The sequence below is a fragment of the Vulpes lagopus genome, chromosome 1, assembly GCF_018345385.1.
Source record: "Vulpes lagopus strain Blue_001 chromosome 1, ASM1834538v1, whole genome shotgun sequence".
Taxonomy (NCBI): Eukaryota; Metazoa; Chordata; class Mammalia; order Carnivora; family Canidae; genus Vulpes; species Vulpes lagopus.
The window spans coordinates 60,306,329-60,318,459 of record NC_054824.1 but is presented as its reverse complement, the minus strand read 5'-3'; the positions used below and the strand labels follow the sequence as shown (position 1 = coordinate 60,318,459).

The 12,131-nt window shown below is 35.7% G+C and overlaps 1 protein-coding gene across 1 annotated transcript in view; it reads left to right on the top strand.

The window, feature by feature from the left end:
• CDC5L (cell division cycle 5 like) overlaps positions 1 to 11,639 on the top strand; it is a 43,895-nt gene extending 32,256 nt beyond the window's left edge. Inside the window, exons 15-16 of the mRNA XM_041771185.1 lie at positions 6,819 to 7,031; positions 7,776 to 11,639. Coding sequence (XP_041627119.1) covers positions 6,819 to 7,031; positions 7,776 to 7,880 — 318 coding nt within the window. The 3' untranslated portion in view covers positions 7,881 to 11,639. The remainder of the gene's footprint in view (positions 1 to 6,818; positions 7,032 to 7,775) is intronic.
• Positions 11,640 to 12,131: the final 492 nt, after the last annotated feature.

The following is a 12,131-nucleotide window of genomic DNA, read 5'->3' as shown; positions in this document are numbered from 1 at the left end:
CTCTTCAGGTGTGTTATCACCCTTAGTGTTACCTAAATTGGATTAAACTTGGTTTGATACTTTCAGGTATCAAGAAGTAACTGTTAACTTGCACAACAGGGTGCCTGAGATTTTGTTCTGTAAATTTTGGTGATTGTCTGAAATTTGAGACATGGGATGATTTTCGCAGAGAGGTTGAGTGGCTACGGCTCAGAATTTTAATGTAATTGTGGATTTTAATTTAACATTTGATATATATACGTCTTGGTGTGTTGAAATTGTTGACATACTTGTAACTTTTGATGTCTCTTATATTTCATTGTATTGTTTCATGGTTTGTGGTATACAGTCTTAACAAAATAGCGTCTCCAGTAGATACTGAATTTGAATTTTATAGAACCTTTTATTCTGGGAGTTTTCAAATATACCCTAATATGGATTAGTGTTAATGAGTCCTCAAGTGTTATCATCCAGCTAGGAGTATCAGCTCACAGCCACTTTGTTTCCCATGTTATTCTCCCTTTCCCATTATTTTGAAGCAAATTCCAAACATTGTGTTATAAGACTGAGTTATGGTACAGTACATGAAATTTGTCAGTTTGGTGTCCCTATGCATTTATATGTGGATACAATTTTATTAATTCCCCCCCCCCCCTTTTTATTTTTTTATTTATTTTTATTTTTTTTAAATTTTTATTTTTATTTATTTATGATAGTCACAGAGAGAGAGAGAGAGAGGCAGAGACACAGGCAGAGGGAGAAGCAGGCTCCATGCACCGGGAGCCCGACGTGGGATTCGATCCCGGGTCTCCAGGATTGCGCCCTGGGCCAAAGGCAGGCGCCAAACCGCTGCGCCACCCAGGGATCCCCCTTTTTTTTTTTTTAAATTTTTATTTTTATTTATACCCCCCCTTTTTAAATTTTATTCATTCATTCATTCATGAGAGATAGAGAGAGGCAGAGACATAGGCAGAAACACAGGCACAGGCTTCCATGCAGGGAGCCCAATGCGGGACTCGATCCCAGGACTCTAGGATCATGTCCTGGGCCGAAGGCAGGCGCCAAACCACTGAGCCACCCAGGGGATCCCCTCATCTCCCCTTTTGAATTGAATTTTACTCTTTCATTTTGGATGTAGTCAGCCTTACATCAAGTGTTGTACTTGAATTTTCTCTTGTTTATAGTTTTCTAATAGTGAGTTTTATTCAAGATTATTAGAAATTTTGTGCTGATGTAAATTTAAAGCATAAGTTTCCATTATAACCATATTTGGTAGGTTTGGTGACAAATGAACAAAGCATTTAAGAAGAATTTGAAGTGCATTTCTGAGTACAGATAAGAATTTGAAAAAAAAACTTTTGAGAACTTTTTGTAACTCAGCACTAACATACCAACCAAGCTCCTTAAGCCAGTATTGTTTTGTTCAAAATAAGTTGTCCTTCAGGAAGGGCAATTGCTAATACTTAATTTTTTTAAAAAAGTCTTAGAAATATGAATTTGGTTAAGTCACAGTCTCTTTTCTCTTGATTTTTTTTTTTTTTTTGTATTTTAAATAATAAGGTCTTATACCCTGTTGGACTTTAATGTTTCTGTGGTATATAAGTGTGAGGTGGTGAAGTTGGACTAATTTAAGGCAGTTCTGTTCCATGAATGCATGTGCATTTCATGTTTGAGGTTTCTTGGCTAGAAAAAAGCCAGACCTTAAAGATTAGCATTTATTTCTCCCCCCTCAAGTGCATTGAGCAGGCGAAGGTTGAACATTTTACATAGTGTACAAATCATCGTCTTTTATTTTTTAATGATCAGATGGCAGTTGTAAGGTAACTGAGCTTAAATTGAATGTTAAAAGCTGCATTAAAATTCCTTATACTTTTAGTGACTAAATTTACATAGTTATTTGACTAAATTAATTTTTTTGCCTGTGCCTAATTATTTTTGTATAATTTATTTCCATATTTGCTTGGAATCTTAGTATAATATTTGAGCCAGAAGATTTTGCATAAAGCTTGAGCTGAATTAAATAAAATTATTGGCATGAAATGGTAGCTAGCAACTTTGCAGTTTTAAAATCTTTGATAGTTTGAGAAGCATAAATGACTCAACTGTATGAGATGAGGTACTCCCCAGTTACAAGGTACCAGTCATTCTAAATGTGCCTTGATGACTGAGTAATAAACATTTTCAGAACATAAGTATAATGCTGTTGTACCAAATTGGAAATTGAATATCCATGGAGTACAGTGCATATAGCTAATTGAATTATCTTAACCAATGAAAATGAAAATTAGTATGTCTGTTTTTTAAAATGTGCTCTGTGTAGGGGCACCTAGGTGGCTCATTCAGTTAAGTACAGACTCTTGATTTCAGGTCAGGTCATGATCTCAGGGTGGTGAGAGGGAGTGCTCAGCAAGGGAGTCTGCTTGAGATTCTCTCCCTCTTCCATGTCCCCTCCCCTCTCACACTTGCTTGCTCTCTCTCAAAAAAAGTGTACTATGTATATTAATTTGAAATTCCGTGCTGTTAATGTTCAGGGTTTTGGAATGTTTGTTTGAATCCACATATTAGAGGTCTTACTTAGCACATGCTGGATTATAAGGAACTGAGTGCAGCTCATTGATTCAGTTCACTTATTATTGGGAGTGAGGACTTTTTGGTGGGTCTAGGTCAGAGAAAACAGTTGATACCTAGCTTCTGTAATAACAGTGGTTGAAACTGGATTCTTCATCATGATTGCCTAGTAGAATCATCTAGGGGCTTTAAAAAATACCAAGGTCCGCTATTTAAAGGGCCTTTGGGTTTAGGTTATTGGTACTGGTAGATTCTAAAAGCTTTACAGGTAATTCTAAAGTTTAGCTGGGGTTGAAAACCACTGGCTTGAGAAGACATGTTCCAGTACTCATTACTTGGTATGGTTGTCCTCAAGAGGCAAAACTCTCTTTTAAAAGAAGGAATAAAAAAATAAAATAAAATAAAAGAAGGAATAGCTGTTTTTCCTTGCTTTATTTCCAGGAAAGATTCTGGGTAATTTTTTATTAAAGTTGGAATTAAAAGTTTTAAAGCCACATCATTAGCCCCTTGGTCCATTAGAGAGGGGAGAACAAAATGGTTAAACTGTTAGTATGTATAACATAATTGTAATCAGAACTGACATTTGTTAGATGCTTCCTCTGTGCTAATCACTGGGAGGCTAAGGGCTTTTACATTTATTATCATATTTAAGTCCCATAATAACTTTTAGCAGTGATTGTCATTTTACTATTGGGGAAAGGGAGGCAGGTTAAATAACTTGTATCAACTGAGAACAGCAGGGTGGCAGTGCTGGGTGGCAAGAGTGACTCACTGCTCCACTCTAATTGCTGCAGGACTTCGCACAGTGTCTCCTTCAAAGACATATCATTGCCATAGAACTTACTTTGATTTGTTATCTATTAGAGGAAAATGGCTCGATATTATTTATTCATGGATTTATTCTTCAAATGAATTTCAGATGAATACAAGCTTACTAACTTTTATAAAATGATTTTAAAGGGGCTTTATTTAAATTAATTTTGGATCCATCTCACATTTTTAAGGCAAGGCATATACATGCAACATGTTCCTTCTTTCCCTCCTCCACAGGCTTATTTGACTTTGACTTTTAATGAACTAAGCTGGAGATGGATATATATATATATGAAGTGTTACTTTTCCAGTAGATGTGTGCAGTTAACCCTTGAACATCACAGGGGTTAGATGCACTGACCCTGCATTCAGTTAAAAACTTGCGTATGACTTGGCTCCCCCAAACCTTACCTATTAATGGCCTACTGGGCCATTGACTGGGAAACCTTGCTGACAACATGAACACTCAGTTTACACAGATTCTCTGTTGTATATGTATTACATACTATATTTTTACATTAAGCTAGAAAAAAGAAATGTTCTTTAAAGCATAAGGAAGAGAAAATACATTTACAGTATTGTACTGTAAAAAATCCGTGTAAGTGGACCTGTGCAGTTCAGACCTGTGTTGGGTCAACACAGGGGTCAGGGGTCAACTATACTTTATATTTTGAGGAACATTAAATTTTTTTTTTTTTTTTTTTTTTTTTTTAGATTTATTTATTCATGAGAGACACACAGAGAGAGGCAGAGACACAGGCAGAGGGAGAAGCAGGCTCCATGCAGGGAGACTGACGTGGGACTCAGTCCCGGGTCTCCAGGATCAGGTCCTGGGCTGAAGGTGGCGCTAAACCACTGAGTCACCTGGGCTGCCCTTTTTGGTGTTCTTAACATATTTTAACCATAAAGCATTGTGATTGACGTTTATTTTAAATCAGAAGTTATACATTGAAGTGGATGTTTCAAAGTTCTTTACTTATTTGAAAGATTTAAAAATTAAAAAAAAACTTTAAATTTTTAAAAAATTCATGTGAGAGAGCAAGAAAGCACAGGTAGAGGGAGTCACAGAGGAGAGGGAGAGAAGCAGACTCCCTGCTGAGCAGGGAGTCCAACTCAGGGCTCGATCCCAGGACTTCAGGAACATGACCTGAGCCAAAGGCAGACAGTCATCTGAGCCACTCATGTGCCCTCAAAGTTGTTATTGTGGAAAGCTGTATTATTTGTTTTCATGATTATATTATTCCTAAATTATTTTATTTAATTTAATTTTTTAAAAGATTTTATTTAGCCAGAGATGCCTAGGTGGCTCAGTGGTTGAGCGTCTGTCTGCCTTAGGCTCAGGGTGTGATTCTGGGGTACTGGGTTCGAGAACCACATCGGGCTCCTTGCATGGAGCCTGCGTCTCCCTCTGCCTGTGTCTCTGCCTCTCTTTCTGTGTGTCTCATGAATAAATACATAAAATCTTAAAAATTTTTAAAAATGTATCCATTAGAGAGAGAGAAAATGAGCAGGGGGGAGGGGCAGAGGGAAAGGGTGAAGCAGACTCCCTGCTGAGCAAGGAGCCCCATGTGAGGCTCCATCCCAGGACTCCAGGGTTATGGCCTAAGCTAAAGACAGATGCCCAACTGCCTGAGCTACCCAGGTGCCCCCGTTCCTAAATTAAAGAAAAAAAATCTTATGTAACGTTTTTCCTATCAATTATTTTACATTTGACTGTATTTTTCCATAGTACCATTTCTGGTACCTCTACATTTAATATCTTAGAAAAAAAGGGTATGTGTATTGTCATGCTGTCTTCCTCATTTATAGTTATGCTAGTAGGAATTATGGATTATCATTTGGGTGTACATTATCTTCAAACTAGTGTTGGAGTCACTTGATGGAATCAGTTTGCATGGGGGTGGGTTGGTGAGAGAATGGAGAGAGAGAGGAAGTAAGTTGTGGGAGGGAGAGAGGAAAGAACAGACACGCCTAAGAAATTAATGCAGATTTAATTTTTTTGTGGCTCTGACCACGTAATTTTTTAAGTATTGTATGTTGAAAACATGCATTTGCAGATTACTTTAAAATACAAAGTGATTATATTGTGGAATGCAGAATATACATCTAGAGTGGGTGTTATGTGACTGTGATTCTACATTACACACCTGTTCCCTTCTTGGCCCCCTCTCCTTGGACTCTCTCAACTGGGGCATTCTCTGCCCTGCATGAGCTCTAGAATTTTGTTGATATCTTTCTTTTGTTAATGTCCTTCTTCTCTTTTGTGGAGTTTGAATTCTTTTCCCCTAATTTCAGAATGAGTTGAGTAGGCAGCCCATTTGTGCTCAGTATACATATTTAATAGGAAAACTGTCATCTCTCAATTTTATGGTGTCTTCACTTTTTAAAAACAAAAGCTTTTTTTTTCCATTGCCAAACGTGACATTCCTTTTCTTTTATGAGTTTTATGCCAAATTTAGAATTAGAACATTATCAAAATAAACCAGTAGTTTTATTGTTTAAGGGGGTTACATTTTGATTACAACGATGCATGACTCATCAGTTGGACATTATTCAGTTGTTAAAAATGTACTTGGATGTATAATACAGAAGTGCATTTTCCCTACTTTTATTGAGAAATTAATTGATATACATCACTGTATAGGATGTTCAGTATGATGGTTTGATATACATGTATTATAAATGATTATCATGATAGATTCTGTTAATATCCATCATCTCATATAGATAAAATATAAAGAGAAGAAAGAAGAAAAAAAAAAGAAAGGAAAAAAATTTCCTCTTGTGATCTTAAGGTTTATTCTCTTAACAAATTTCTTTATATCATACAGTAGTGTTAGTTGTAGTCATCATGTTGTATAGAAGTGCATTTTTGGGATAAAGATGGTGAAGATGAGTCTCTGCCAGTCCCCAGATCAATGCAGATTAATGATAGCAGAAGTGGGCAGCCCCGGTGGCTCAGCGGTTTAGCGCCACCTTCAGCCCAGGGCCTGATCCTGGAAACCTGATATCGAATCCCTCCCATGTCGGGCTCCCTGTGTGGAGCCTGCTTCTCCCTCTGCCTGTGTCTCTGCCTCTCTCTCTCTCTCTCTCTGTCTTTCATGAGTAAATAAATAAATCTTAAAAAAAAATGATAGAAGTTATTTTCAGGAGTAGAGATTAGTTTTCTTATACTATGAAATTCAAGCTTGCTTTGAACTTGAATCATGGGTCAAGTTATAGATACTGTTATATATATATTATAGATATATCAAGTTATTACAGATAATGTGGGACTAAACTATGAAACCTTTCTAGTGCAAGACAAATACTTCTTAGGCCAAATTTTGTGGTACAGTAGCTAAAATACACGAAATTCTAATGTACTTTTGCTTTGAGGAGGTAAATAGTGCCTTTTTAAGTTGTTATTTAACCTGCTTTTCTCACGTCTACTGATGTGATCTTATCTCAACCCCCAGATAAACAGGGGTCACATGACAACGGAAGCCAAGAGAGCTGCAAAGATGGAGAAGAAGATGAAAATTTTGCTTGGGGGTTACCAATCTCGTGCTATGGGGCTCATGAAACAGTTGAATGACTTATGGGACCAAATTGAGCAGGCTTACCTGGAGTTACGCACTTTTGAAGAACTCAAGAAACATGAAGATTCTGCTATTCCCCGGAGGCTAGAGGTAACACTATTGCCTTGTAGCATTGCTTAAAAAGAGAACTGCAAAGAATTACCAGGGCTTTCTGTTTTTTTTTTTTTTTCCTGTGCAGTCTACCTCTGAAGTTGATACTGTCTGGCTTTTCTCAGTGAGAGCCTGAAGTTTTTGACTTTCTTATCTAGAATTGTCTGTGTATAAATGGATAGACCAGGCCTATGGTGGATACAGTGGCTTTTCCTTTACTTATTTTTGGTTTATATATCGATACACTGAGGAATAGAATAACCCTTGTGATTTGTGCCCCTGAAACTTAATTGCATCCCATTCTTATAGCTCTCTGAGGTACATTAAACCAGTGTCTGTTTTATAATTTAGGATGCTAGAAATATAGCTGGTCATTCTAAAGCATGGAATTCCTTTGGCCCTATTTAATGTAACTTTATTTCCCAAGTGTGCATAATAGTCACTGATCAGATAAAGAGCAGTCAGGGCTTACTGAAGTGCACTTGTGGGTATTGATAGGACAATAGTGGCTGTTTGTTTGAGATGGCAGCAGAGATTTTAGTCTGCTAAAATCAAGATGATAGTCGTTTGACCAAAGAATGGTTGCAGTACAAGTTTTTATAGCACAAGTAGTTACTTCTTTCTCTGACGGAATACTTAGACTCTTAAGAGTCATGACTTAGCTGTTTGTAAGATGATAAGGTATTTTTAATTTTCACTGTGCTTTCATATGAGCTAATTACTTAATATTTTTGTCTCTTCAAGTGTCTGAAAGAAGATGTTCAGCGACAACAGGAAAGAGAAAAAGAACTTCAGCATAGATATGCTGACTTGCTGCTGGAGAAAGAGACTTTAAAGTCCAAATTCTGAAGCATAGTTTATATTCTGTCACAAGATGAATTAATTGCTGGTTTTCATACTCTGGAAGGCTGAAACTGATGATTATCTTCATTGACAAATTTGCCCAAATCTGTGGTTTTTCAGTTGTTTATTTTAAATGATATTGATCTTACACAGTCTATGTATAAAGACTTTAACTCCACAGGACATTTTAGGGTTTAAATTATTAAGACGATCATTCTTTTAGCAGTGTCATATTTGCAAAATTTTTTTAGTTTTGGCCTTTAATTTTAAAAGCCTGATTTTAAAGTGCTGCCTGTGAGTAAACTCTTGAATAAAAACAAAATATAAAAAATTGAGAGTGTAGCCTTTTGTTTCAAGTAATTACATACTTAGAGTGCCCACAAAACAGCAAGTATGTCCTCTGTGTCATATTTAATGAGTAACTCTTGGGTAATCAAAATGGCGATTCAGTATCTTAATTCCTTAAGAGGAGTCATTTTGTGGTTTTGTTAGTTGTAGCATAGAGTACTCATTCTCATTACACTGACAAGATAGTTTAACATTTTAACACCTCAGTTGTTGTTTTTTTCCAGTATAACTTTAGGGAATATCTCTTCTCTGCCCAGCTACTTACACAATTTATGGATTAGGACTCAAAAGGTTCAATTTTTTTTGACCAATTCTTTTCTTGTAAATGTCTTTTTGACAAAGGCATGTTAAAGATTAATTTCAGTAAGGCTGTTGGGCTTTATTAAAGGTTTGTGTTTATCTTAATTAGGCTAGTGTAGAATTTGGGGAATAGGTAGGAGTGAGAAGACCTGACTTTATAATTCACATAAAATCATTTGGGACATCTATTAGTTGGCTACAACAATATGTTGGACTCTCCAGGCAAATTTCCCAATCTTAAGAATCCTAGGGACTAAAAGGAGGGAAAGAAGGATTCATTCATTCATTCATTCATTCATCAGATATTTATTAACTATATACCCAGTGTCAGAGTTGTGGTGATAGGACTCCTTTTTTTTGTGGTGCTTATAGTCTATTGGGAATTTTAGGCGATTAAAATTCAGGTATTTGTTGAGTGACCCTTCTTATGTGCTAGGCATTTAAGTGTTGGAGATAAATAGTTAAAAACTTCTTGCTGTCATGGAGGTGACATTAGTGGGAGGAGATACTCAGTATACTGGGAAAATGGTATCAGATCATGAACTTTGATTCTAAAGAGGGAATTAAAATAGGGTGATGGGAGATAGCGACTGGGTAGCTACTTTAGGCTGGATGGTCAGAAGAGCTCTTTGAGGAGGTAACATTTAAGATAAGATGTGATTAACATCTTAGGAGGAGCCATTCTGGTGCCACTCAAGAGCAGTGCCAGCAGAGAGAAGAACTAGCACAAAGCCCCTTTGGAGCATTTGAGGAATAGAAAGGACGACAATGTAGCTAAAGTGTCAAGGATGGCATCTGAGTAAGGCCTAGGTATATATTAGGGGCATATTTATAAGGCCTTGGTAAGAAATAGGGATTTTATTCTATTATGGGAAGCTATGAGAAGATTCTGAGCAAAGGAATGACATGATTAGAGTTGGTTTAGAAACACTGTATAAAGTCTCATCAGGCTGAAGACAGGGAAGGCAGTTAGTTGAGGAACATGAAATGGGAATTCAGGCAAACAGTAATACTCTCAAACCAAGACAGAGGCAGTCCTGGTGGGGACAGGTGCAAAGATTTGAGTGGTGGTAATTCTGTAGTCTCATCAGACTATATATTTTTCTAGTATCTAGTGACTGAATTCTAGTACTTTTTTGGTAATTTCGCATGAGTTTTCTAGAAAACATTTTGATATCTGTGAATTATGATAGTGTTTCTTCTAGTTTAATTTTTGTTGCATGTTTTGTTGGCAGAAATGTTTAGAACAGTGTTAAATAAGAGTGATGATGGTGGATGTTTTGTTTCTGATTTTAATGGGAATGTCCATAGTATTTTACTTTGTGGCTGGCTGTTTTGAGTTCTTTATCTAGAAAGGAAATAATCCCCCCTTTTTTAGTTTCTAAAGAATTTGAATCAGGATTGGCTCTGGAATTTTGTTGCATATGCTTTTTGGATATCTCTTAAGATGATGATCACAGGTCACCTCCCCTCCCCCCCCCCATTTAATTTGTTGATGACATATCAATAGATCTTCCAGTGTTAAACCGTATTTGAAACCCTGGAGTCAGGTAGAATAATTACAAAAACTTTTTTTTGGTAAGATTTACATTTTACTTGCATCTTTGTAGACTTGAATCATATGGATTTAGAATTGTTGACCTAATAATGTAGATTCACTTTGTTTTCAAAATTTGAAGTAACGCACATACTAGTGCAGCTATAACTGGTAAATAGCTCTGCCATCATCTTTGTACCCCATAAAACCCAGGCAGGGTTCCTTACCAGCAGCACTCTCGAGTGTGATTTTGGTAACTGTTTCCACATTCACATTTATCTTACTCTCCTACAGGCATTCATTATGTGGTCATGTTAAAACTAGTGTTGAAAAGCATGTTTAAGTCTCAGCAACTTTGGGACAGAAATTAAATATGATATAGAGCCAATAAAAACACCAGCATGAGTGAGATCTCCTCTTTGAAATATTAGAAATAATGCTGAGATAAGAAAACACAGTCTCCAAAGAAAAAATAGCATAACAGCAAGTGTAGACTTACGCTGTCCAACCATTTTATCCTCCCTATTTTTATATCTATTTTTCTGGGAAAATTAGTTGTGAAGTATGTGATGTTCTGCGATGCATGTCTCCTAAAATGTGACTGCCTATTGGCCCTATAAAATTTGATTTGCTAATAGGTTATTCAGGAAAATTGCATTTTTATGTAAGTGAATTTAGTCTTTTGGGCTGTTGTCTTTTTTTTTTTTTTTTTTTTTGAAGTAGGCTCCGCACCCAGTGTCAAGCCCAAATGCAGAGGTTGAACTTGCAACCCTGAAATCAAGACCTGAGCTGAGATCAAGAGTCGGATGCTCACCCTACTGAGCTGCCTAGGTGTCCCAGTCTAATTTTTGACATAGAGATTTTGCTAGCTGTATAAGGTCGATAGGATAACTGTGTATATTTTTCTTTGCATCGAGCAGTTATATCATTGGAGTGATTTGTTCCATTAAAGATTGAAGGATGGCTTTCATGAAACTTTTGAATTGAAAGTTACTCCCCCTTTTGGGAAGTAATTTCTTGATAATTTCTTCTGCAACTGTGTTATCTGTTTTTAAATTCAAGTATCTTTAAATTTGATTTTAAAATTTTGTTTTAAAATGTATTTCTCCTTTTGTGCTATTTGCTAGATTTAACTAATTTATACTTTTTCCTGAAAACTTAATTTTGTTGAAATTTAACTCACTTATTTGCAGAGAATTTTAATAGAGAGTAAGAAATCTATATTAAGTTTGCTACTTCTAAGTTATAAGAAATTGACCTTAGTTTTACCATTCCTTATTTTTTTCTTGATTTGACTTGTTAAAGGTAATCTTTTTCCCTTCAGAAAAATCTGGTGTTTGGATTTATCACTTGTGATTTGTTTTGAAATATATTAATTTCTCATTTATATGTATTTCTTTTGTTTTCTGTAGAGTTTTTTGCCTTGTAACTTTTTGAGTCTGATGTTTAATTTTTGTTTTTATTTGTATACTAATGAAGGGTTTTGATTATCTCTAATTTCAAATATGTTCACATCCCAGCTACATTGTTGAGTCTTGTTTTCTAAGTAGTTTATCATTCTGTTTGAAAATTTTGGTTAAATAAGAATATTTAAAAATTTCTGTGTGGTTGGCTTTTTTTTTTTTAATTGTTGCTACTTGTAGCATTTTTACATTGTAGCAAAGAAATATGTCTTCTGTAGTTTCTGCTTTTTAGAATTGAGGTTTTGGGGGCCCAGCATTAAAAAAAAAATTGGATGTTTTAAGTGAAGCTTTATTGTTTGTGTGGGACAGAGATGGACATTCACTCAACCACTTCAATTATATTTTCTTATTTTGGGGTGTAAACTACATAGACTAATAGTGTTGTCTTAAAGTTTCCTAGATAGTTCTTTTTCTCAATTTCATCTTGTCTGTCTAGAGCTTTTGCTTCCTATATTTTGATACTGTTTTTAGTATGTAAATCCTTAGGTCTCTTAAGGGTCATAAGAAGACTTAACTAGTCTATAAAGTTATTCTTTTTCTCCTTTATACTTTTGCTTTGAAATTTACCTCTTTGAGATTGAAATATTCTTTTTTTGTTTATATTTGCTT